At 47.0% G+C, this 27,962-nt stretch overlaps 1 protein-coding gene across 2 annotated transcripts in view; it reads right to left on the bottom strand.

The window, feature by feature from the left end:
• DSP (desmoplakin) overlaps window positions 1-27,962 on the bottom strand; it is a 222,571-nt gene that overhangs the window by 37,086 nt on the left and 157,523 nt on the right. For both annotated transcript variants that reach the window (XM_085607227.1, XM_085607228.1), the window contains exons 18-22: window positions 12,691-12,884; window positions 11,074-11,236; window positions 10,448-10,531; window positions 9,188-9,295; window positions 5,641-5,739 (exon numbers count right to left, since the gene is read on the bottom strand). In XM_085607227.1, coding sequence (XP_085463353.1) covers window positions 5,641-5,739; window positions 9,188-9,295; window positions 10,448-10,531; window positions 11,074-11,236; window positions 12,691-12,884 — 648 coding nt within the window. The remainder of the gene's footprint in view (window positions 1-5,640; window positions 5,740-9,187; window positions 9,296-10,447; window positions 10,532-11,073; window positions 11,237-12,690; window positions 12,885-27,962) is intronic.

Below are 27,962 nucleotides of genomic sequence, written 5' to 3'. Positions count from 1 at the left end.
TAAACACTCGTGCTGGAAGTGAGTGATTGGGTTTGAACTTGGAGATCAGCAGTTGGATGCTGTTGATCCTCACTAAATTTGGCTGAGCTGTGGCCGCCAGAGTGTCTATAGTCGCACCTAGGTACTGTTGTACGTGTGCGGGCTGGAGATGGGACTTTGGGTAATTTAGTGAGAATCCCAGACTGTGAAGAAGGTGAATGGTGCGGGACATGTGGCTGGCACATTGCTGGGCTGACTTCGCTTGAACGAGCCAGTCGTCTAGGTAGGGGTAGACGTGTATATGCTGCCTCCGTAGATGTGCTGCCACCGTAGCTAGGCACTTCGTGAAAACCCTGGGCGCTGTTGTCACGCCGAAGGGAAGGACTTTGAATTGATAGTGCTGCCCCTGAACAGTGAACCTGAGGTATTTTTTGTGTGAGGGGTGGATGGGTATGTGGAAATACGCATCCTTGAGGTCCAGTGTGTCTAGGAAGTCTCCCTGCTTGAGAAGCGGAAGGACTTGCTGTAGAGTGAGCATGTGAAAGTGCTCTGAAAGAATGTACTGGTTCAGGGGTCTCAGGTCTAATATAGGTCTGAGTGACCCGTCCTTTTTTGGAATTAAGAAGTAGAGGGAGTACACCCCCGTACCCTGCTCGTGGATGGGTACGACCTCTATAGCGCCTTTTAGAAGCATACTTTGCACCTCTTTCTGTAAGAGCGTTAAGTGCTCTGAGGACATAGGACGGTTTCTTGGTGGTATTGTGGGTGGAGTGGAGGTTAACTCCAGACAGTAACCGTATTTTACAATGTCTTTGACCCACCTGTCCGTGGTGATGGAGTTCCACGTGGACAGGAACCTTTGTAGCCTTCCCCCGACAGGTGTTATGTGGTCGGGAGGAAGGGAGAGGGCGTCACTGCTTGTTCTTGGGGGAGGACCTGGTGTTGCCGTAGCCGCGTCCTCTGCCCTTTGTACTGGAGCCACGATATCCACCTCGGGTGTTTTTATCGTAGGTGGTCTGTGTATTGCCTTTGTTATACGTTTGTTGTGACCCCTGTCCTCTACCTGCTCCCTTGTTTCCGGGGCGACGAAAGGAGCCGCTCCGAAAGGACTGAGTTTGGAGAGCGCCCATGGACTTTGCAGTGTCCGTGTCCTTTTTTATCTTCTCAAGGGTGGTGTCAACCTCTGGCCCGAATAAATAGTCGGGGTTGACGGGCTGGTTGAGTATATTGTTTTGTACCGCAGGCTTGAATCCTGAGATTCGTAACCAGGCATGTCGTCGCAGCATGACGCTTGTGTTTATGGCCCTGGCAGCCGTGTCTGCAGCATCTAGTGCACACTTGATGGAAGCATTCGTGAGTAGCTGTCCTTCTCTGATGAGAATTTCTGCGCCTTCCTTGAACTGGTCAGGGAGATGTTGGAATAGTTGCTCCAGTGTGTCATAGTGAGCTCTATCATAGCGAGCAAGGAGCGCTTGAGTGTTGGCTATGCGCCATATGTTGGCAGCTTGGGCGGCAACTCGCTTGCCAGAGGTCTCTAACACCTTGGACTCTTTGTCCGGGGGAGGAGCGTCACCTGTCGTTTGCGAGTGTGCCCTCTTGCGAGCATTCGCTACGACAATGGAGTCTAGTGGTAATTGGCCTCTGATGTAAGTAGGGTCCCCAGGTGCTGATCGGTATTTCTTATCAATCCTGGGGTTTATCACTCGCGCCCTGGTGGGTTCCTTGAAAATGTCCTTGGCTGGTTTGAGGACTCCTTTCAACATGGGCAGAGTCTTTACATGCCGTTCTGAGGATGCGAAAGTGTCCATAAGAAAGTCATCTTCGATGGTGTCAGAGTGAAGCTGCACCCCATGGTTATTGGCAGCACGTTCAATAAGAGCGTTGAAGGCTGCAGTATCCTCTGTGGGAGATGTTTTTGCCCCATAGAGTTGTGGGTCCTGTGCATCGAGAGGTGCACCTGGGTCTACAGGGTCGCCCCAAGTGTGATCAGGGTCCTGCTGGTCATCAGGGTCTGTGTCTCCATGGTAGGGGACTTGGTCATCCATGTAGTCCTCCAACGCATCCGTGTCGGAGCGTGTGGGGGAGAATAGTTGTGGATCCTGGTAGGATGAGTGGAAAGGTTCATAAAGGAGAGGTTCTGATTCTACAGGCAGCTTCCTTTTTGGTGGGATCCTGAAAGGGTCCAACGGTGGTTCCGAAGTTATCCTTCGCTCGTGGAGAATCATCCTGCCAGTGTTGGCGTCGATGACACGTGACGGAGACGTCTCAGCAGGTGTAATCGTAGTCTGGGTGACCCGTGTCCTGAGTTGGAACATTTTCGGGATTGTTGACGGAGGCAAGCCAAAGGTAATGTTGGCTGGCACCGAAGAGGCTGCTGGAGCTTCGATCGGACCGGAACCCGACGGGTCCTGGAGGGCAGCCTTGGTTTTGCTGTTTTGTGTCGCACCAGGTCGTACTTGGAGCGCCTTTGAGGCTTTGGCACCGACCAGGTTCGTAGAGGCGGCCGAGGACTTTTTCGGCGCCGGTGGTTCATCGAGTCGAGGTGCGGAGATGACCGTCGACGTCTTCGATGCGTGAGGCTTTGGTGTCGTCGAGGGAGCGATGCGAGACGCAGCAGGCGGTGCAGCCCTCGGTGTCAGTGGCGTCGGTGCCGGGAGCCGAGCAGGTTTGTCGGCGCCGAAGGCCTTTTTCCGTTTGTCGACTCCGACGTCGCCCGCTTCAAGTTCGGCACCGAAGTCTCTCTTGGTGCGGTCGGTGCCGACGCGTTGCGCTGGCGTCGAAGGCGTGGAAGGCCTCGATCCGACCAGCGCCACTTTCGGTTTCGTTGGAACCGGAGCAGCTTTCGGTTTCGGTTTTATGGAAGGGAAACCAGCCGGTTTAAGCAGTAATGGCTGCCGCTGAATGTCCGAGGCCGGGCCCGAGGGCGGGGCCGAAGAACTGCGGGATGGGTCTCGGGTAAGGCCCGAAGGCGATCCCTCGACCGGAGCCATAGGCTGTGGAACTGGGCTTTCAGCGGTCTGAACAGGTAGGCCTTGTTCATCATTGGAGCTACTCTCTTCGGCCCCTAAGGCCTCCTCGTCGTCTCCTACCTCGGTGTCGTCTTCACCTCTGTGGAAGAGTGATTCGTCGACTTCGTCCGATCCGGATTCGTGTTCGGAAACGGGACTGGAGGGTAAGACTTCCAATTCTTCGACGTCTTCAGCCTCGTTGAAGATGTCTGCTGGGGCCGGTGCCGCGTGCTGCGCCTCGAGTCTCGCCGCTCGTCGATTCCGTAGAGTCTTCTTGGAACGGAACCGGGCACAGGCCATGCATGTCGATTCGTCGTGGTCCGGCGAAAGGCATTTGTTGCACACCGGATGGACGTCGATGTGTGGGTACTTCGCATTGCATACCGGACACCTTTTGAATGGCGTCCTCGATTCCATCGTCGAAGTAGTCGATGAACAGGTAAATGCGAAAAAAGTCGGTGCTGAAAGTTAGTAAACTAACAAGGTTGTATCGAAAACCGATCGATAAACAGTACCGACGCGAACTAAAGGCCTTTTGGCCTCGACAAAATATTTTCCTAACTTGAGCTAAGATAGCACATCCGAACCCAATGGCGGAAAAAAACAATCTGAGGATGGAGAGGATGCCCATGCGCACTGTAGTCCAGGGGAGGAGTCACCTATCCAAGGATACTTCGAAGACTCTTCCAGGACAACAACGTGCAAACATCCGGACCCAACACTAGGCGGCGATCTATGCACAGATATGAATTCAGCAGCCCACATGCCTCGAACACGGCATTTACTTAGCATGCGTTACTTCGCATGCCATTACTACGCGGTCGTTAGTACGACCGCGTTGTTAGTTAGCATACCTTTACAACGCAATTCGGAACTACGAATTGCAGTAAGGGGGAGAAGGTGTTGGATTTAAAATCCAACACCTTCCCTAGTGTCCGCATAGACTGGAGTTGGAATAGTAAATTATACTATTCCAACATCCAGCACCCCCTTACTGCAATTCGTAGTTCCGAATTTCATTGTAAAGGTATGCGAACTAAAAACGCGGTCGTACTAACGACCGCGTAGTAATGGCATGCGTACTAAACGCATGTGAAGAAACGTCATATATTCGCAACAGCGGCCTTTGAAGCCTACTGCCTTGATATGCTGATTTACCAGCCATCCTGGAGGAGGAGGTGGTAAATCAGCTCCCTCCAGAGAAGGCATTGTTCCTGGCCTCCTAAGAGCGAGGGCTCTCACTCATGGGGTCAGAAATTCATCTGTGGTGGCAGGCTGGACAGCACCAGTCAGCCAGGGCTGGTAGATTTCAGGGGTACCTCTAAGGTTCACTCTGTGTGCATGTTTGAATAAATCCATCACTGGGATCAGTGTGGATTTATTAATATGAGGTGTTTGTTACCAAACACCATAGGTTTCAGTGACGCCATTATGTAGTTGGGAAAGTAGTTTTGGCCAGTGCCCGGGACATACCTTAAGATGGCTTCCCTGTCCACTTGCACTGTCAGTAATTAAACGGGCCAGCACAGGGCCATATCAACTCATGCCGCTATGTCCTCAAATGTAATTTAATGCACCCTGTCTTAGAGCTTTAAGGCCTACTGTACGGGTGACTTACAAATATTACATGCAGTGTTAGGGGAACCTGGCACACAAGTGTGTGCCATGTCGTGTTTTCACTTTTTGGAGCACCTTGTCATGCAGCCAGCAGTGTCTGCCTGTATGAGTTTGGTGCAGGGTCCCTTAAAATTTCACAAGGTATGCTGCATCTCTTAGGGAACCTCTTCAGTACCTAGGTCCTAGGTACCAGAGATGCTACTTACTAAGGACTTATAAAGGTGCTAAATGCCTGGTCACTCGGGGTTCAAGTGACCAGTTATCTTGTTATGGGGAAAGAACACTGGTACTGGAGACTTGGTTAGCAGGAACCCATTGCACTTCAGTCAAAGTTGCATCAAATAACAGGCAAAAATAGTGGGGGGGGGGGGGGGGGGAGGCGCGGACTACTACAATAAAAACCTAGTTTCCCTCAGGTTTATACAGCCTAAATACATTATTCTTTTTCTGTACCAGCTTTTTTGGAGGCCAAATAGTGACTATCTTGTTTACAGGGTAGATCATATTTTTAAAATCTGCACATGGGAAAGATCGATCTAACAGGAGGTTAAACTGTCTGTATGGTTAAGGCGCAATGCTTGAAAGGTTTCACATGTGGCCCTTGATTGAGCATGGGGCTGTATTTTCCGGAACAGGATGGGAAAATGCTTAACAGTGGTCAGAGTAGTATAAAATAATTTGATTGTAATAAAGAAATGGAACATTTTGTGATCAACAAGTCAAGGGTGCAATGGCCTTTTCAGGGGTCACATAGATGCTTGACACAAGAGTGTGGTGCATGTGGCGGTGGACTGCCAAATCTAGGTTAAAGATTCCAGTGATAATTTGCTGATGTGGGGAGAATGTAAAGAGGTTTAACACCCCTACTAGTCAGAGAACATATTGTTCATAATTAGAAGAGTGCTTAAATGACCAAAAACAAAACAATACATTCTTCTTTTGGGGGGGGGGGAGAGATTGGGCAAACAGAAGAAAAATAGGTAGCATTTTTACAATTAGATTACAAGTATCCAGGCTGATTTAATGAGTAATTCACCTTTATGTCCTCCATGTTCTTGGACATTTCATTCAGGAATTTATAATAATCCCCACCTCTGGTGAGAAGTTCTATGTAACGACTCTGAATGTCTGCAGCCTGAAGGAAGAAAAATGCAAAGGAGTCAAAATATATTTCTTAAAAATACAAATACAACATTCTTCAAAGTGAAACAATGAGAAAGATGGATAGATAAAAGGCAAAATATATATCAATACCAGATCATTTACTTGAGGATCACGGTTAATTTATGTTTATTTGAACCGTAGCCAAGTTTCAGGTTTACTTTTAAAAACAAAATGTAAAAAACTCCAAACACACCTCACAACAGGTTAGATGTTAGTATACACATAGATACAGTACATAATTATTACAGTAGAAGCACATATAAATTCTGGATCATTCAGTCAATGCATACAGCACCACTAATGGGTATCATACCACTCTCAAACAGCCTTAAGTTTTGACTTCACATGTGAAATGCCCGGTCATTTCAAAATCACAAATTGTTTAATTAGAGTGACACACACTGTTGAAGAGAAGGTTTATATATTCTAAATCCACTGTATGCGACTGCATTGCCGATTGTACATGAGATTCACTGTGTTCCCAGAATTTACTATGCCAGGACAATGTACACTCTCTCAAATTGTATATTTGTATTGGGCTATACTAGCCAAGATAGAGCAAGGATCATTATATTTTACCAAAAACTTTTTTTTGCTTAGATGTGAGTTGCACATTGATTTCACCAATACCCTACACATTGTTCTGATGAATTCCTTTCCTTTGCCTGGGTTTTTACCAAAACGCATTTATGCATCCAAAACGCCTCTGCACGACTGATCCTCGACGTACCACGCCACAGCCACATCACCCCCCACCTGAGAAACCTGCACTGGCTCCCCGTCAACAAGAGGATATCCTCCAAGCTCCTCATCCACGCACACAAGGCCCAGCCTACCTCCACAGACAACTCTCCTTCTACATCCCAAACCGCCAGCTCCACTCCGCAACCTCGCACTCGCCACCGTCCCTCGCATCCGTAAAACAACCACCGGCAGAAGATCCTTCTCCCACCTCACCGCCAAGACCTGGAACACCCTCCCACTGAGCCTACGACAGACCCAAGCCCTGCTGACCTTCAGGAGGCTACTCAAGACCTGGCTGTTCGACCAGTAGCGCCCACCCTCCCAGAGGATTGAGACCCTCGCGGGTATGTAGTGCGGTCTGCAAATGATTGATTGATTGATTGGTACAAAAAACCGCTTATGAGTCTTTGAAAGTGAAGAGAACTGATTACGATGGTCAGCAAAGGATCCCCCATCCCTGTATATGAATATATGCAAAGGGCAACAAGAAGCAGAAACTCCACAATAACAGTTCACTTGGTAAACCAGAGGGGTTTTAGTTCAAATGAGTGTCTTATTTCATGATTTAGATCTAGTCAGACGAGTTACTCTGTCACGATGATGACGAATATCCTGTCCGCCGAAATATAAATTCCATTATAATCTAAGGGATTAATATTTCGGTGGACGGGATATCAGTCATCGTCGTGATGAAGTAACCCCTCCGCTGATATCTAATACAGGCCCTTAGTCTTTGGCTGGTGGGTGGTCCTAAATCTCACTGCATCACCTACTATCTATCTAACCAATCTTCTACAATCTCCACACAAAACTATCTATTGATCCTCGACTCCACTTTGACTAGTACACTAATGTTCCGGATTCTTCTATAGAAAACCTTCACTGCCATATGGAATTCCCTGTATCTCTGGAAAGCAGTAGAACAAATCCCTGGGGGGAGGAGGGGTGCTACAATGGAAATTGAATCTCTGTACTTGGCGAAATCCATGTCTATGAGGAGGCAGACCCTGAAGCCCAACACCCTTGCATAACTCTGATACTCTGACATGCAATTAAAAACAAGGGATGGTGCAAGAGGCATTTTCAGAATCTGTGCCCCAATGTAAACCAAAAGCCCTCTGCCATTTACTGCATTTAAGCTACTCTTTCCCAGGAAGGACACATCACGCCTCAATTAGGAACTTAACAGTTATCGAATGGGGCCCAGGACCACTAATCAGTCTACCTACACAGGCATTCTTCAGGTTCCTGTTCTTGGAGAAATCATCTCAAGCCCACCTAAGAAACTACTGTGATTTGTTTTCATGAAGATGCTAGTCAATGTCCTAAATACATTCTTGTTCCACTGGAACACTCAACTTTTATTAGGCAATTATTCATTTGGGCCGTAGATCTTTAAAAGTTAGTGTCATACTTTTACTAATTTTCCAAAATACATTGAAAGCTAGAACCCTGGTTTGTTTTGAATAATTATTCTTTAATTTCAAGGGTTTATTCCCGTGGAACATTAAACGATCATCAACCTATTTGCAAGAAAAATAATAAGCTTGTTGTGTTAGGAGCTTTTGCTACATTTCTCGAGCTTTTCAACTATTGATTAGGAACTCTCATGTGAAAGGGGCAAACCAAATGGTATATTCTCAGCCTCACATATCTAAGTAATTACAGAACTCTGCAGAGGTGCAATTTTACTCACAAGGAAATCAGGAGGGGAATTGCTAGCACAAATGCTGGCATTTCTTTTTATTCCAATGGTCTCCCTGTAAAGGCTGCACAATGGTAGACCTAATGCCACGGATTGTTTGGTAGAAGAAGCCTGCCTTATACTCCTGCTTGAATATGGTTGACCACAATGATGAAAGAAAAGTTGATTCAATCCAAGCCTAAGTATATCGTGGACCGGTTACTAACAAATACTTTGGGGGCATGAGTATTTCTAGAAGGATGAATAGAAAAATCTGATCCTTTCAGTTTTCGTGGACTTGGCCATGATGCTATCAATTCAATTAGTTGGCCTTTGCCACCAAATTAAAGGGCTATGAAATAAACTAAACTCCTCCCATCAGTGCCTACAATGCTTTGCAGAGACTTTCTCATAGGAGAGCAAAGCTGATATTTATCTATGCTGAACCTACAAAAAGTACGTTTTACTAAACTAAGCTACTGTATAGGATGTGGCATTCTGCCAGCTGAACAAGAAAATCTTTATTTGTATGGTATATGATGACAAGTGGTTGTATAAAGTGGCAATTGCCAAACTAGATTTTTTACTTACTATTGCACTTAAATTGACTATGTTGTGGTTCCAACTGTAACATCAGTCACCAAGTATCTATTCAGGTTGATCTCAAATACCACTTCTACTGGCATTCAGTACACTGCGTGATATTCTGGCTACAGCAGAAAACAGCCTGCATGTCAATTATAACTACAGCGGAAAAAAATAGTCTCACAAACAAAACTTTGTTGTTTTTTAATATTACTGTAACAATCTTCTTGGTCACGATAATGTCAGAATTGATGACATTTCTCAGACTACTTACAACTGCATCATCTTTAGGAAACGATAATGTCACACATATTCCTCATACCATTGTCACTACAAGCAAGGCTATCACAATAAAACTTCCCAAATTGCAGCATGGCCAATATCAGCATAAACAGCACCATCGTACCTCTTGTAGTACAACTCCTGATGGCGACTGGACCATTGTCCTTTTTATTGGTATGTTTAGCAAAGTTTCAAGGCCCGAACTATAGGATGCTAGCTGGAGTTCATAATCCTGAAAATCAAAACACACAATACTTGTTAATAAATATTGAGATGAAATTAAAAGTAGAACAAAGGATGTTGAAGATTTCAAAAGCAGATGCGCATATTGACCTGGGTGAGTAATTATATTGTCACAGAAATATCAACAGCCCCCTTGTAGCTATGCCTGGGACAGAAGCTGCATCACCCATCAGTAAAAATAAAATTTCAACTTCAGCGAGGGTGGGATACATAGTGGTAGAGGGGAGGCAGATGAGGAGAGAGACGCATGGGTTGTCACTGTTCTGTTTCTCTTTCCATTAATGCTCTTATTTAGTTCTGTGCATAAAGCTGTGATCTGCCAAATACTTGAAAACACTAAATTGAAGGTGGTGATCATACTTGAAAAAGACAAAAGTATTGTGCAAAGGACTGCCTCCCGCAGACTGCGCATTTACCAACAACCCTTAATGAACCAATCACATCCTGGGACTAAAAGTGTAAATATGACAATGATATACAGAAAATGACTACAAGTAAGTTTATCAACACATGAAACCTGAATCCTCATGCTATTTACTAACTGTTCCACAGTGGATGGAGCACATACAAATAGCATGATCTATACTCAAAGGTTAAATAAATTGTTTGTTATATCAGCAATACACACTAGGGCATGACCAGAAATCATGTACAGTGTTAACCAGTCATACAAACCCAGCTCTGAGAACAAAAGCTATTCTTGTTAAGTGAATGTGTGTAACTCATACATTACCGCATCACAAAACAGAGGCAAAGGCTACAAACTATGTTAGGTTTATATGAGTGTTACTTAAAATGCACTATCTTTGGTTATGGCCCTTGTAAATGTATGTCAAAGATACTTTCAATATCCTTTCACTGGGTAGAACACTACAAAACCTCTGAGGAGCACTAAAAACCTTGCATAAGGGAAGATTGACATGATAATTATAGTAAAAGACCTATTCTACATCAATATAAAAACTGGTGGCATCCCAGAAAAAACAATGGAATTCTTTAGGTAAGATATCAATTCAACTTTGACATCACCGCCATGTACTGCTTCTTGCCACACACATCATGTAGTCCAATCATTAATGATATTACAAGACATCACCTTTGGATTTACTCACTGAAAACTTTAGAAAGTATCTTTCTGTACCTTGATCGATGATGCACACTGCTCTGCTGTCTTCTGAACCTCTTCGACATCGTCTCGTTTACCATTTATTTCTGCATTCAAGTTCTATTCAGAAAAAGGAGATCCTCATGATTATGTCTAGTTTATGTGTACAACATTGTACTTTTTACTTTTCAAATCAGTGCAGCGAAGCCACTTCATCAGACAGATGCATTGTCTTTGTTTTTCAAATTATTTACAATTTTGTAAAATATAACATTCTTTTTGTACACATCACTTGCAACAGATTTTCTTTTCGGTAATCAATGTATCAAGTCTGAATTATTAAAAGGATAGATGGGTGTTGAGTACACGTTGCACACAGATGTTAAAAGTATATGCTTAACTCTCTTAGCATTAGTGACAAGGCAGGCCTCGCTTTGTTCCATTGCTCTATAGATTTTCTATACTAAATATTAAATTATCAACTACATTGCAGAGAGCTATGTGGTCGAGATATACATGCCTTAAGGCTCACCCCCTGCACAGAGTCACTTAGTGACTCTAAGCCATTCATAAAAATAAAAACAGAAGATCTACATTCATTATCTTTAAAAGACTCAACAACTACCGTTTTAAAGTTCTTTTACAAGCTCCACAGTGCGTACCTTCTGCTCATTTAAGTATCTGGAAACTGTATTAGAATCAACCAACTTTGTAGATTCTATGATATCTTGTCGATGCTTTGTGTCACCAATCCATTTACTGAGTCCTTGCCAGAGTTGTCTGTAGTTTCTCAACTGCTTGCCCTGCTTTTCCAACTCCCAAGACCTACAAAAAGACATTACCACATTATGTTAATATCCCTTCAAGGGTAACATAGAATGCATCAAAGTAATGATTTCTCCTACTGATATAATAAAAAGAAAATTCAATTGTACAAACTTAGAAGCAGTTCAGCAAACTCATCATAATCCTTTGATAGCCAAAGTTTTGCGTCACCTCTTCTGGCACATGTCACATATGCAGAGAAAGCAAAGACAATTTGAAGTAATTTATATTCATCAGGTCACTTTTTTAAAACCTTTCACTATCTTAAAACATGTTGCACATTACCGGTGGTACTGAAAAAATGATACAACATGTCTTTCAGCCCATCACAGGAAGTGATAATACTGAAATCAATGTTCATAATTATTTTAGCTGAAAGGCTGTGACACAAGGGCAGAGGACACCCATATATTTGGTGTATATATAAAGTAAACATGTGTCAACTTCAAAATAGCTGAAGAAACTCAAATGTTAATTTTAAAGTCATCAGCTTTTGGCACAAATTGACAGGCAGAGGCCAAAGAGAACCTGTAGCCATAATAAAAAAAAACACTGTCCCATAGCTCATGAATCAAAGATAAACATAGCAAACACAAGATGATGAAGGGAGCGCTGAAACTTTTCAGACACTCACCTCCAGTCACAGATCTGGGTTGAATCCATCGTCGTTGTTTAGCTCACTTTGTCACCTCAGTTCAGACCCAGCTATATGCAGATCAGTCTTGACCCTGTGCATCATGGGAATAGTCCAGCCCAAACTGACAATACAGGTCTTCACCGAACCGGAAACAAACATCCTGGGACCAGTTTTGGGGTAACACCCCTCATCAGCCAGGCTAGCTTGACTCGAGTGGAATGGAGAGCTCCGGCCATCATCTTCTTTTGTTTGCTGTGTTTGCCTTAAGTTGGCAGAGTATGCCCAGACGTGGGTTCCTTGCTCACTTTGCCACTGGATTCAAGCTAGCCTGGCTGATGAGGGGTGCTACCCCGAAACCAGTCCCAGGATGCTGGTTTCCGGTCCAGGGAAGACCTGGATTGGCAGTTCGGCTGGACTGTACTCATGAGGCACAGGGCCAAGACTGATTTGCATATAGCTGGGTCTGAACTGGGGTGGGGAAGTGAGCTAAGGAAGGATGATGGATTCAACCCAGATCTGTGACTGAGGGCGAGTGTCTGAAAAGTTTCAGCGCTCCGTCCATCATCTCCTTGTGTTTGCAAAGATAAACATGGGCAAACAGCTTCAAAAGGCTTCCATTAGCCACCGGAAAGTAAGCCAAGGTGTGGTGGCCATTGTGTGGTATAATTGAGAACAAGGATATCATAATCAGGAGGAGGCTAATGGTAGGCATATTTTTTCCCACCGACTGTACAGCCTAATCTCGAGAACACATAATAGTAGAAAATTGCCAGAATCAACATATTTACTAAAATCAATTAACAGTTTTCTCACATACCTGTCATCTATTTCTTTATCAATCCTTTGCCAGCGATCATTTAGTTGGGTTACTTTGTCACTAAATTTGGAAATGTCCACATCGCAATTTGAAAACGACTGTGCAATCTTGTTGTTAATTTGCATTGTGTTCTGAATCTCGGTTTCCATGTTTCTCAGCAATGCTTTCTTTTGTTCCAATTCAATTTTCATTTTCTAACAAAGAAAAATAACTATATTCAATGCCTAGGAAGACAACTGGTATAGATGGTTTTGCTAGTGTACATGACATAACATCTAGCACAAAACATTAAACAATTTAGTGAGCAATCAAAATAAAGCTTGAGACAAAATATACATATAAAACTGTATTAGGGCCCTTGCAATCTAGATGGTAATGCTGTATTCCTCCCAAAGTTAAAATATGTGGTAGAACCCACTTGAAAATTTGCAATTTAGTCCACTGAAAGAGCTGGCCTGCTTGCTGAGTGACTAGGTGCTTAGACTTTAAGACAGCTCAACCTTTTTCGAATGAAGCTTAAAGCACTGATGTGCACTGGGTCCTAGCTAACCAGACCCCAGTGCCAGTGCTCGTTCCCTACAATAAGGTTCTAAATGGAATACAAATAGCACACATGTTGGCACCCATTTAAGTCGTTCGTAAGTGGTACCCCTTGGTATCTAGGGAATGGGTACCAAAGAGGGTCCCTAAGGCCTGCAGAATGTATTATGCCACCCTACGGGACCCACATACAAACTGCATGCAGCCTGTCATTGCAGACTGTGTGTCATGGTGCAAACCATGAATGAAAACATGACATGGCACACTTGTATGCCATGCCAAAGTCACTGAATGTACTATATGTAAGTCACCCCTACAGCAGGCCTTGTAGCCTAAGGCAGAGTGCATTATATTACATACGTGGGCATATTTACGTGAGCAGATAAGCCCCTGTGCTGTTTAGCTCAATTACTAGAGGGTGCAAGTGAGCAGGGAAGTCATCTTAAGCAGTGCTTAATTTGAGGCAGTGGTTTCTGGTGCTTGGCACCGGCACCCAATAGTCAACACTGGTACTTGTGACAGCCAAGGCGGACCTGTCTGGCTAATTTAGGGATGACCACGGGGGCGTGGCTTGGACGCCGATCGGGATGGCGGCGTGAGCCTGTAGCTCTGAGCCTGATCCCGTCATTACTCCTGATTTACCTGCCGTAAGGGGCTGCTAGTAGGACGGACTGCCGGTGCGGAGCACCAGGGTTGCAGGGGCTGCTGGCAGCGAGACTGAGGAGGGCCAGGAGCGGTGCTGGAGCCCGCCACCGGGGCTGCGGAGCGCGAAGACCAGCGGGCAAGATGGCGGTGGCCTCGACCTCGGAGCCTTGAGGGCGGAGGACGGAGGACCGGGGCCGGAGGGAGTCGGGGACTACCCCAGCTGGGCTGAAGGAGGACGGCTTTCCGGTGCCCCTGGTATCGCGGGCTGGGGATCGGGGCTCCTCTTGCTGCGTGAGGCGCGGAGCGCCGGAGCCGCCCCTCCCCCCACGTGGAGAGTGACGACTGCCTGGGCTGGAGAGGAGCCTGGCTGGGACCCGGGACGGCGGAGGCAGCCGGAGAGTGAACGGTGTTTCCCGGGAGAGACCACGCCTGACCAGGCATTGCTGGACCGCGCGCCCGACATCGGGGCGGGCTGACGGTCCCCGCTGGTGGCTCCGGAGTGGTGTGGGTCCCGGCGCTGGGCAGTGGCTGGCAGTGCGGGGACTGAGGAGTGCTGCAGGCGGGCGCGGAGGGGCGCACCCCCCCCGGGACACAGTGCTGACCCCGCTGGGCGTATAGCCCTGGGCTGATTCGATGGGGGCTTAATGACAAGGAGGTCCGGAGTGGCTGACGACGCTGTGGGGAGCGGAGGAAGGCCCTGAACTGCGTGGCCCTCATCGGCGGCTGGAGAGTGGCGAGTGCTGCCGGAGGGTGGAGGCATCGACCAAGGAGTGGCCCTCTGGCTGACTGAGGGAAACACACGGGCTGCGATTGCGGTGGCCCTCGTGGGTGGCGGCCGCGCCGGGCGGCGGACTTTGGCACAGTTGAGCGGGGGACCCTCGCGCTAACCCTGATCGGGGGTTCCCATCGAGCGGATGGCGACTAAGGGTTCCGCGCCGCAGATGCCGGTGGGGCACGGCCGGGGGCCGGCGCCGGCCGCGGATGGCGGGGCCCAGGCTGACCAGGAGGGCTCAGCGCAGGAACGGCGCCTGAACAAACGGCTGGATGGCATCCTGGAGGCGATTACGGCAACCAAGGAGGCACTGCACAACGATATAGCGCAGGTCGCGACTGGGCTGGGTCTCTTGCGGGCAGACCATGCCAAATTGTCAGACCGAGTTAAGGACAATGAGATGCAGCTACAGGAGCTCAGGCCAGCGGTGGCGGCCGCGGACCACAAACTCGCTGATATCCTGAGCCGTTTGGCGACGCTGGAGAGACGGGCGGAGGATGCCGAAGGCCGCAATCGAAGGAACAACGTAAGGGTGGTGGGCCTTCCGGAAAACAGTGAAGGGGGGGATGCGGTGGCATACACGGAGAACTGGTTTAAAACGGTGGTGGCCCCGGAGGGGCTCTCCCCCTTCTTCTCCTTGGAGCGAGCACATAGGGTTCCGGCCCGCCCTCCGCTGCCGGGCCGCCCACCCAAGCCGATGTTGGTCAGACTCTTGCACTACAAGGACAGAGATTGGCTGATCCAGAGGGCACGATCGGAGGGCCCATTTCAGGTAGCGAACAGCCCGGTAACGGTGTTTCCCGACTATACGCAGGAGGTCCAGAAAAATAGGGCCTCCTTTTTGGCGGTGAAAAAGGAACTGAGGGCCGAGGGTTTGCAATATTCCTTGCTTTTCCCGGCGAAACTAAGAGTGATTGTGGACGGAACGACTCACTTCTTCCAGACTCCTGACGAGGCGTGGGCATGGCTTGAGTTGCATCACGCTGGTGCGGACCGCACAGGGAAAGGCGCGAGGGCGAAGAGCCAGCAGGTGCGGGTGCGGAAATCCCAACGCATCCGCAAACGAGACAACCTCAGGAGAGGGGTGCGGGACGACCAGATGGCGGATGACAGGCGGGGAGCGCTGGCGGCGACGGCGATCATAACGGGCTCCTCGCAAGAAAGGACATCGGTGGGTACAGAATCTGGAGACGATGGCGAGCAGTCCGGTGGTGAAGTCTCGGAGGCTGAGAGCTCAGGGAGGCCGGCAGTCACCCCACAGACGGCGGATGGTCTCTTCAACGACTAACACTGGGAGTGGGGGGTTTTAATTGCAGCCCCGAGTCCGGAGGGGCGCCCTGGTGCTCTGCAGTTTGGAAGGTACTGTGTTGAGAGACCTGTGGGATCGTGGGCTGGGGGCGGGGGCTGGGCCTGCCCAGGGTCGGCTCTGAAGCACCCGCTCGTGGCCCTTAAGGCTTTCTGTGGTGACGACTACAGAGTAGGGAATGTTTGGAGGGTTGCAGGTTTGGATGGGGGCTGATATAGCGTTATTGGGTCCTGTTCTGGGGAGAGGGGTGGGGGGAGTTTGTTGGGGTGTTTTGGTTAAGGGGCAATACTGCATGGCTGGGGGTGGTCACTGGGCACTGGGTCAGTCACTGGGCACTGGGTCAGTGGTTGAGGACTGGCTACAATGGGGACATTACCTAATTTGAAATGCCTCACGTGGAATGTCCGCGGACTCCGGACCATGACGAGGAGGTATAAGGTGCACGCCCAGCTAGTGAGGCGAGGCATCCAAATTGCTTTCCTACAAGAGACTCATTTAACCAAGCAGGAACATACTGCGCTGCAGAGGAGATGGCATGGCCAGGTGTTTGGCACCACGTACTCTGCGTTTGCCAGGGGAGTATTGGTGTGGGTGAGAGCGGGGGTCCCATTCCAGGCTACGAATCAGTTGGTAGACCCTGAGGGTAGATATGTGGTGGTGGAGGGGCGGTTGTATGGCCAGGATGTGGTTCTGTGCAGTCTCTATGCTCCTAATGTGGATCAGGCGCACTTCTTTGCTGGCCTGACGGGATCGCTAGCGCACTTCCTGGCGGGCCCCATTCTGATAGGAGGGGACTTTAATTCGATAACTGATGTAGCATTGGATAGGTCGCATCCGCCCCTGGCCGACTCCCCGGTGCACCGGTTAGCGGCACACAGGGCGGACTGGCAGGAGAGGTGGGGATTGGTTGATGTGTGGCGGGAGCAACATCCTGGCGATAGGGACTATTCCTTTTTTTCCGCTTTACATGCGCTGCACGTTAGGATAGACTCCATTCTGTGTAGTGGCTCCCTGGCTCCCAAAATGGTGCACACGGAGTATTTAACTAGGACCGTCTCCGATCATAATCCGCTGTTGCTGACGCTGCAGTGGCAGAGGCCGAGGTCGGCAATTCCGACGTGGAGGCTACGGCCAGAGACATTAGAGGATCCGGTGTTTAGTGATGCTGTCCTGCAGGGCATTGAGCTCTACTTTCGGGAGAATGAGGGGTCAACTACCACAAGAGCGATTGAATGGGATGCAATGAAGGTGGTGACCAGAGGCGTTTGTATGGGCCGGTTCTCGAATGTGCGGACGACAGTCCTGGCTGACCTGGCGAAGGCGGAGGGGTTGCTGCGGGACGTGGAGCGGCGCAGGCCTGAGCGACCGGAGCTACAGGATAGGCTGCTAGAGGCGAAGGAGCTGGTTGCGACTGAGACGGAGCGGCTGAGGTGCTTTGATTACAAGCTGTATGCTGCCAGAGTGCATGCGGAGAGGGATAAGGTGGGAACGCTCCTGGCCCGGCTGGCTAACCCGGAACCTAGAGGTTGCCCGGTAATGAGCATTCGCACAGAGGCAGGGGAGGTAGTCTACACGCAAACGGCAGTACTGGAGCGCTTCCGGTCGTATTACACGGGCCTCTATGAGAGCCAGCGGGGGGCGGAGGGCCGTCCACTGGCCGACTTACTGGAGACTACTCACCTGGTGGTGTGGGGTCCATTGGGGCGTCCGATGGGTCATAATCTGGATCCCCGTAATCCGGATCTGGGGACGGGGCCGGGGAATGATGAGGCAAGAGTGGCGGAGACCTGGGAGGGAGAGGAGGTGGAAGAGGTGGAGGAGGAGGAGGTGTAGGAGGTGGTGGGGAAGGCACTCTGAGAGGAGATGTGGCAAAGTCCTTCCGCTTGGGTGGTGGAGGAGTAGTTGGTGTGTCAAGACGTCTTTTCTTGACAGTCAAAATCAATAGCCCAGTCTTTGGATCCTTTGATAATGTCTTTTGATAAGGATCGGGTGTGAAAAGGTCCGGTGGCGCCGAATCGTCAGCTGGCGCCGATGTTTTCGGAGCCGAGGATTTGGGTGGTTTCTCTGCGCCATGCTTTTTGGGAACCTCCTGTTTTTTGGGCGTCGAGGTAGGCTTCTGCGCCGGAGCGTCAGTGCCGAGGGATTTATGTTTGTGTTTTGTAGGCACCGAGAGTCCAGGCTTCGGCACCGGTGGCTTCGGAGTCGAGCTGGGCGTCGCTTTCTTCGGTGCCGAGCGGTGTTATCGGCACCAGGAGTCGGCTGGCTCGAGCCCGAGCTGCCGTGAGACTTGTGAGGCTTCGACACCGGGCCCGAAGGTGGGGTGATAGAAGCTGCGTGTTTGGATTCCCCAGGCCCGAAGGCGAAGGTGTAACCTGAGTCTCTTTGGGTTTGGGCGCGGGGGTGGGAGGGGGTAGAGTACTCACGACCCTCTGCGCCGGTGTGATGTCCTCCAGGTCGGAGTCATCGGCCTCGGAAGCGCTGACGATGTCTTCCTCCTGCGCGGTGTGGTGTTGCCCCGAAGCTCCGGTGTCGTCTCCGAAGATGTCCGGTGGAGCCGCGGTCGATGAGTGCGCCATGGTGCGTCGAGCTCGTCGATCCCGGATGGTCTTTTTTGATCGAAAAGATTTATAGGCGGGGCAGTCTCTAGCCTCGTGTTCTGGAGAGAGGCAAAGGTTACACACCTGATGGAGGTCGGTGTGGGGAAATTTAGACCCACATTTTGGGCACTTTTTGAACGGAGTCCTTTCCATCGGCCGAGACCGGAGTCGAGTAGGGCCTGAAGGTCGGCGCTGATGTGTGGAATCGAGAAAAGTGCCTCTTCGAGAGATGAAGATATGATGAAGAAACTCGATGAACGAGGATTTTCCGTCGAGGCTGGAACCGTAGAAGTTCGAAGCCGGAGCACGAAGTATCACATCCGAGCCCGATGGCGGAAAAAAACAATCTGAGGATGGAGCCGAAGCCCATGCGCAGTACGGACCGAAGGAGGAGTCACCAAACTCGTGACTTCCAAAGACTGTCCAAAGAACAAAAACAAACTGCAAACATCCGGGCCCAACACCAGATGGCGATCTATGAACAGTGTACAATCTGCAGCTCATATGCCTCGAACATAAGGGTTCGGGCAGGGGCTCGGAAGCACTCTCCAGACAGGACTTGGGTGGAGGAGGATACAGAGGCTCTCTAAACAAGCCTGGTGTTCAAAAGAATTCATGTAAGCTCTTTTGTACATCTTAAATGCTGGGTTTAACACTTTTTGAGACAGATCGTTGGTTGATCAGAGACCCCTGACTATCAACTGCAGTCAGATGCACAAATGTTTGGTGACTGTGCTGATCTGTGTTTTTAGGGGTATTACATATTTTTTATTGGTTTGCGATTCTCTCCAAAATATCTTCTTTATTGCCGCGCCAAGTTTTTTTTTTTTTATTGCATACAAAGAATCAATGCTCAGATTAAACAGGGCAAACCAGAACATGTCTTGTACATACGTAATGTGGTTCTAAGTAGGACTTGTGTGCACATTTTCACAGTTAAAAAAATTTCCACCATGCCATGCAGTTTATGTAATGTAGCTGCATATAGTATCGTGATAGTTCTGAAATCAGTACTTAGGCTTACAGTTGTATTCGTTTTTAGTATTTGCTTAGGAATTCCATGACAGCAACTGCAATATTTATGAAAAAAAAGTTGTAACTTTTTTTAAGTAGAGCATTCGAGGCCTCTTGTATATACATTACTATATACTTATTATATACTTATACGTGTATGTACTATGAGGGCTCTGGAGAACAGCCCTAGGACTTGTCTGCTTCCGCTTAGAGACTTTTTTTTTCTGTTCAACTGTCTCTATTTAACTGTCTTGATAGAAAACGATACCAGAATTGCTTTCTGCTGGGAGACTTTATTTTTTAGGTCTCGCCTACGCAGCGCGCATGCACTGTATAGGAAAGAGACCTTTAGAAATTGCTCCAGGTTGGCAGGCAAAAACGTGCACGCGTTGCATTGCTTTAAATGGCAACGCGTGCACGTTTGGCGATTCCCTTGCGGGAGCGAGCGGCTCCATGTGTTAGCAATTATCGCACTCGCTCCCGCAAGGTAAACACTGCTTGCTCTCGGCCGCACTCCCCCCACCCCGTACTTGCGCGAGGCACGCGCGCTTGTTCTAAATACTGGTGGAGCCGCTCACAATATGGCTGACTGTCTGGCTGTTCCCTAGCTACTCACCCTCTCTCTTCTTCCGCGCCCCTTACTCCTCTGTCAGACCCCTGCGGAGTTTGATTTTATTTTTTTATTTCCATCTGAGCTCACTTGAAACTTTGGAATAAACTTGGCAGCGTCAGGCCTTTTGTGTGCATGGCAGAATCTCAAGGGTAAGGAGCTTCCAGTTACCGCGTCGCAGCAGACAGGGTGTGTGCGTGTTAGCCCGGCCTCGGCAAGGAAGCCTTCGCTGCTTTTTCGACGAAGGCCGAAGGCGCCAATGGATTGTCGGGCCTGTTACTGCAGAATGTTCCCCTGTGCCTGGAAGGGAGGGGGCGATGCACCAAAACAGTATCAAACATGCATTGCCTCAGTCGCAGTTTCATTAGGATTTGCTGGATCCATGTTTATCTGCTAAGACGAACAGGGGGGCACCTGATGGACTTAAGTGATTTGCCCAGAATCACCGGATGTTCAGCGTCATTGCCGAGACTCGAACCCAGTTCCCCAGGTTTGAGGTCGACCGCCCTGGCCGTTAGGGCGACTCCTCTCCCCAATTTAAATACCTTAAATTGATAGTGCATATAGTTGGCAACTTAGTATAAGAGTACTTCCACAAAGTCCGGTCAAGTACATTTGTCCACTTCTGCAGTTATGATACCAGAAAACGCACTGCTGCACTTTCTAATAATAATTGTACAATGCGGCCTGAACTAAGTTTCTTTTTCACATGTGCCAAGACGTTAAATCATTATGCACACCGACACATTTATAATGGCAATAACATTTGTTTATTTTAATTCATGCCTATATGTTGGTTGCTTGAGGAGTATAGAGAGAAATGCTTCAATCAGGTAAGACAAATCTTTGAAATGAATATTGCAAGTGAAAGTGTGCCCAAAGTGTCTGCGAGCATACTGAGTTTTGGTATTGCACAAAAGGGTAATTAGTGTTCTGGACATGGAACAAATTCAGTAACGAAAAGTGCACTTTTCACATGATAAGATTGCAAAAGTGCAAATAGTGCACTTCCAGAGAGCTCATTCTGCTGCGCTACTATGAGCGAGCAGTTTCATACATATTCGATAAATTATCATATTGCATACGTAAGATAAAACAACAACAAAGAAAGAAACATGCAGTAACACGTTAAAATCGATGAAAGCGTATATTAGAATCAGGTTATTAGATTTAAATCTCTTAAATTATTCTTTGCTGAATACTGTAAAGGTAAGCACTGCCGTTAAATATTGTTTCATAACCATAACCAGCATGGGGGAATACAGAAAACATGAGGTACGGACTCAGGACCCAACCAACAGAGGAGGCCTTTAGCATTCAATTAGAATGGATTCCAAGAAGCAGCAATATTCTCTGTGACTTCGCGACAACAAGCTATCTCTGGGGCAAGGTCAAATAAGTGGGTTGTAGGGTGATCCCTGTTTTAGTTGTATGGTAAGAACTCACATCTTGATTTAAGGCCATGGGCCTTAATGTCCTGTTTAACCCTTGTTTTAAAATCACTTAAAGAAGTGTTAATTTTGGACCACGTATGATTTAGATCGTAACTATGAATTGGGTTTTGTAAGAATGAAGCACGATTACATTTCTGGTTTGAGTGAGCAAACAGACAGGGATCCTCTGTGCCCCACTGTTCTTAAATAGAAAAAGATAGTTGAGCCGGCTCATCAACCAATTCATATAGTTAGACCAAACGCAAGGCAGGTGATTTCTCTTGGAGTAGACTTCCTCATCTTGAAGATGCTCCTGATGTAATTGCCTCCTGGATTGATTTGCATTGATTTTGCCTGAGTAAACTGTAAACAGAACGAATCAGAGGGCAAATCTTGGCGTTTAAAACCTCCAGGACCATGCCACTGGAAACAAAATTAAATTGTGCCCGAAAGCCCTTGACCACTGCAACAGAGTTTTTAATTTTCTTTTCAAGTCAATTCACCTGTGACAAACAGGATAAATTAGATGACACAGTGATGCACAAATAAACATAGTTATATGTATATTCTAAATGATAATTATCAATAACCTAAGAATCTGTGATTGGGTCAACCAAATAACATGATTTTAGTTGTATTTACATTCATCCTGCAGTTTTTATATTTACAGTAACTTAATGTGATGTCCAAAGACCTTTGTAGCCCAATATGGGGTCTTATCCAAGACAACAAGTTCATCGGAATAAGCTAACAAGCATTGGCATAGCTAATAGGTCTCGCCTTTGGGACCGTATAAGTGTTTAGCCATGCAACACTTGATGTTGTTGCACCAAGGTTATTCTGCTGCATAACTAAATACTTATAAGGTCCCAAAGGCAAGACCTATTGGCTATGCCAATGCTTGTTTTCTTTTTCTGGTAACTGCCTCTATTTAACTTTCTTGATAGAAAACGACCAGCGGAGGTCAGTAAAATACCAGAATCACTTTAGCACTCTCTAGATTCCAGTCCATAGAAATGGTCTTCCACAAGCACCCGTGGACAATATTTTTTTCAAATCTTGTATTTTCAGTGATATGACCACCGAAGGCCCTGATTTTATATTAAAAACATAGCTTTGGACTATACCATCTCCTGCTGAAAGGCAATATTTCTCCCATGTGTTCCCATACCTGGCATGTCATGCAGTTTGGTGCTTACTTTCCCTCCATGTTAAAGAACAGTAGATGTTTCAGCACCCAGGCTAATGTGCTGCATAGCTAAATACATAGATGGTCACAAAGGTGAGACCGATTGCATTGCAAATGCTTGTTTTTTGTCAATAGGTAAAATGGAGATCAGGTTTTAAAGCATGAATGTATAAGTGCTTTTCCAACTACAATGTATGCTCGCTCAGCTGCCAATGAGATGAAACACTCCCATTGGACTTCCATTAAGATGAATGAGCACCTAATGGAACAGAGCTCTTTTTAACTACCCACCCTGTAAGCAAGATAAATAAATAAAAATTGTTAATCTCGATTCAGAGAAACTTGCATTTTTGCAGTAGTAAATCATCATACAGATTTAGGCTCATATTGTTTTCTGTGGAGTGGCTATAACCCCTTGTGTGCTCATGACGAGGCACAGTGGAGCAGTGCTCATGACGAGCTGGGCTTGTCATAATGGTCGCGCCACTCCCACACGTAATTGATTCCTCGCCTTTGCGGGAGAATCAATTAGTGGGCGGAGTCGTGACGAGCCCAGCTCGTCATGAGCACAGCTCCACTGTGCCTCATGATGAGCTGGGCTCGTCACGAGCACAGCGCCGCTGCCCCCCGGCGCCGCGGGGGGAATTACCCCCGCGGCGAAGGGGTTAAATGGTGAAGAGTGCGTCAGACATTCTTTCAAACAAACATAAATGTAATTAATATCACTGGAGCAGCAAGATTGTCTTTAACAGAACTCTTCAGCTTCAGAAGCAGTAGAGTGCCGAGCAGACAGTTTAACTTCGGTAATAAGACCCCGGCGCTCCCACAAATACTTAACAGTGATTAAGCCAGCCTGGATATAAAATATGTCCTTGCTTCTTTTGTCAGTCAGGGGACGAACGAATCAATTTCTGGTGACACATTTTCAGGAACCGGAGTCAGTTATGCTCCAGTGTGGTTCCACGATGTAGTAAGCATTCCATATTACCAAAAGGACATAGTTGCAAACTGTTCTGTTTTTGCAGGGACAGTGCCGGCAAGTTAGAGACTGTCCCGGGTAATATTGTTGCAGAAACTGTTCCCCTTTATTACACACAGGTAAGGAAACAATAACTTTCTATCTTCAGCAGCCCAGTGCTGCAAAGTGTCACAGGAATTTTGTTTTCCTATGTTGGCAACTATGAAAGTGTTTAAGAGTAGATTATTAGTTCAAATAATAACACCTGGTATGTTCCCCAGTATTCCCCTACCTGCCAAGCGGAGTGTAGCAAGCCCTGCTCACTCTGGTCTACGAGCAACAATATGAAGCTAACTTTCTCTCGAGGGAAATCTCACAACCAACAGTTAATGGACCTAAGCATAGTTAGCGATGAACAATTGGAAACAAAAACATGGTGGTGAGGGAGCCGGGAGGCTCAGGGCCACCGTGTATGGCGTGCAGACGATAATACTGGTCATGTGGCAACGCCGGGACCAATCAGGGAGCAAGGCTTTATTTACCACCGCTTCCAAAACTAACTGATTTTACTATACCATGTTTAAGGCTGCTGGGGAAAGAATGTGAAATAATGGAATGGGTGGGGGCATCTCTAACTTAAGTGTGCGAGGTATTACATTCTTCTAAAAACAAAACTGCACTCAGTAATTAACCTTCTGCAAGTTTTAAAAATTGAATCACATAAACCTCACCCTTCCGTAATTAGGTGCAAAAGTGTACACAGCGTGCAGGAGCCGGGGTATAGCAGGTGTGGAAAAAAGATGCGCAAGGTGTGGTTGCAGAAATTGTTATGCCCCGTTAAAAGGATGTCTTAGAATGCGGGGTGCAAGTAGAGCAGCTAAGCGAAAGCTCAGATTTGGGGTAAAATGAGGAAACGAAAACCCAGCTCTGAGGTCAACCAGACACAATGTTTTATGGCTCGTGCTTGCCTGAAGAACTCATGAAAGGTCTCAGAATCTACACGTCTGTCTAGAGCTGTAACTGCTAAGGCATTAGCTGCTTTCATTGGTTTTCCTTCAAGAAACGTAAAACCACCTTGTAGTGGGCAAATGAATATATCATTTGATTGTGCAAACAACGCATTGTGATAAACACAGCATATCCCTGCCCCAGCACTTACGTTTTTGTTTCTCCCAAACACCCAGGTCCCATCTCTATCATGCAGACCGTGCTGACTGCGGGCGATTGTGGCACTGGGGTGAGTGCTTGAGTTAGAGGCAGGTGAAGGACGGAAGGGGGCAGCAGGATTTAGAAAGTGACATGGATGGAGTGCTGTGGGGAAGTGGACCCCCGTCTTTCTTCAACCCGTTCACCGTCTAAAATTGTTGAAGAATATGGCTGTTAGGTACTAAATTATTTGCAGCTGTCCTTCCCTCCACCTATTAAGACAACTGACCATTGGAAGCACTTTTGGAGTCCTAGTTTTTTCCTTTTACAGAGGATTTGTTTTTATGCGTGTTAGTCCCACTAAACTAAACAACCTAGTATGTGTCTAGAAATGGGTAGTCCGTGATATCAGTCATCTGAGCAGATGACATGATTTGTCCAAGAAACGGGAGTGGACCACGTTTTGGACGGGCACACTTTCCTGCCATCAATTGCTTCCCTTTTCAGGACTGCCACCAAACTGCAAGCTTTGACATGGCTTTTTATAGCAGCCCCATACTCCACCGAGGGAGTTCGCTCCTCCAGCGACTTTTAGTTGCCGGAAACAGCAAAATGTGTGTTTTTAAGCATAGTTGTGCAAGTCGCGCCGTGCTAAACAAAAGAACGGCGCGGCTGTCATACTTAAAGATAAAGCACGGCATGCTAAGCTGGAAGTGCTCTGTGTCAAAGTTTAAAAAAAAGTTCCAAAGACAGGACATACAGTAGCACAAGTGAAAGAGAACTAATCCTGGAAGTGATCCATGGGACTCAACAATTGAGAAAAAAGGTGGGACAAGTAGTAACCATTAGCCAATTAGAAGCAACATTTTTTAAAGGAAACTACAAAAGCCAATCAGAAGCTGGAAGCAGGCTATAAGCCCATACACCAAATACAGCATGTCGAGAGAAAGACCATGCGCTGCCTAGGCCAGACCTGAAAATGCATGAAGGAAAGTGTAGAAAGCTATGCAAACACACCAAACAAATATAGAAGACCAAAGCAGCTTGGAAGGTCCATGTTCCAAAAGGAGTCCATATGTAAATGATCAGGCACACTGATTAAGTATAACTAGTGGAGAAGACCATTCACCAGAAAATGTTATACTTCTTTTTTGAAGAAGGAAGAGGATAGGTTTGTTCTAGCTTCTGGTGGTAGTGTGTTCCATATTCTTGGGGCAAGACCGGAGAAGGAGCAGTTGTAAGTTTTCGTCTTATTGAACTTCTGTGGCTTCAGCAATAGGTAGTGAGAGCTTCTTGAGAAGCGACTACCCCGAGACAGTTCACCTTTTCTGGCCAGGTTGACAGGTGCGTTGTACTGAAGGGCCTTATGAGTCATGCAAGCCATCTTCAACTAGATTTAAGCTTCAAATGAAAGCCATTTTAAATGGTTGAAGTCCGGGGTAATGTGGTCAAATCTGCTGGATCCAGTGAGGAGCTTAGCAGCTGAGTTCAATGTGGACAGTAGAGGGGCCTGCCTTACTTTGGGTAGGCATGCCAGTGTATCAGTCCCGTAATCTAGGCAGGAGATGACCAGGGATTGGACAGCAAGCTGACAGTCATTAAGGGGTAGGAAAGGTTTAATTTTCCTCAGTATATTTAGTTGGTATTTGGCTCCGGTGCTGGAGACACTGATATGATCTTGCATATTTAGGTATTTGTCCAATGTTATGCCTAGTGATCTAGTGGAATCGATCACGTGTGGGGCACAGTTGAGAGCAGTGAATTGTTTGAGCCATTCGTCAATGGGGGCAGAGTGATTGTGAGGGGGGGGATCAGGAGGAATTTGGTTTTGAGTGTGTTAAGCATGAGGTGATTGCGGGTCAACCCTTGTGTTTTCAGTAGGGTACAGTTGAGCACGTGATGTCTTCAGGTGAGGAAATTTTCCATAACAGTTGTGTATTATCAGCGTAGATAAAGTAGTAAATGTTTAAGAGCATGAGAAGTTCAGTTAGAGGTTCCATGGGCAGGTTGAATAGGGTGGGTGAAAGCATGGATCTCTGACGAACACCAATCACGACTGGTATGGTGTCAGGTATGTTTTGATTTACTTAGATTCTCTGTGATCTATTGTAAAGGAATGAGGCAAGCCATTTTAATATGGGACCAGATAGCCCCATCCTCTTCTCAAGCAGGACAATCATATTATTATGTTTTACTGTATGGAAGGCAGAGGAGTGAAAGTAGTTTACGCAGGCAGTGTTTGTTCCAGTCTACCATTCTCAAGGCAGCATCGGCAATATGTATTAGAGCTGTTTCAGTGCTATATCTGGTTCTGAATCCACATTGATGGTGATCTAGAAATTGAATTTGCTCAATGTGATTGCAGAGTTGTAGGAGTACTATTTCTCTAATAAATATGCTAGTGTTGGGATGTTGGTTATTGGGCAGTAATTGGTATGTAGTGTTCAGCAAGATCATTAACATTTGTCATTTTAGTGGGTGGCTGCAGGATGTTGTTGCAAGTAGAGGTTAGATCATAAGGGTTATATTTCTCAAATTTCTGGATCATTGTCTGGGTTTAAGAGGTTAACCTTTCGTAGTCAACACCTTCTCCAGGATTAGGAAGGAGATTAGGTAATGATCAGAACAGTCATAGGGGGAAATACATTCAAGTTGGATGGTGTTGTCCTTAGATATGATTAGATCAAGGGTGGAGCCTCTAATGTGTGTTGAGCCATTACAAAACTGAGTACGGTTGAGGTCAGTGAGGAAGGCCTTGAAGGTGTTCAATATGGGGTCAATAGAGTAATTCCTGCATATGTTGAAATCCCCCCAGGTAGATACTCTTATCTGAGTTAAAGGAGATGGTCTCTATTATTTGTTCAATGAAAAGTATGTTGTTTCCTGGGGGTGGTAAATCGTGAAGAGTTTTCAAACTGTCTTGTTTTTGCTGCAAATTTCCATACCTTGGAATTCGCAGGAGGGCATTAGCCTAGTCTTCGACTGTTTCAAGGTGAGCGTGGAGCAGTAAATGAATGCTGGTTCCCACCCCCCCACCCGTTTTCCCAGATCCAGTGTAATAG

This window comes from Triturus cristatus, chromosome 5_2, assembly GCF_964204655.1.
Source record: "Triturus cristatus chromosome 5_2, aTriCri1.1, whole genome shotgun sequence".
NCBI classification, from domain to species: Eukaryota; Metazoa; Chordata; class Amphibia; order Caudata; family Salamandridae; genus Triturus; species Triturus cristatus.
This window is presented reverse-complemented; position numbering and strand designations above follow the sequence as displayed.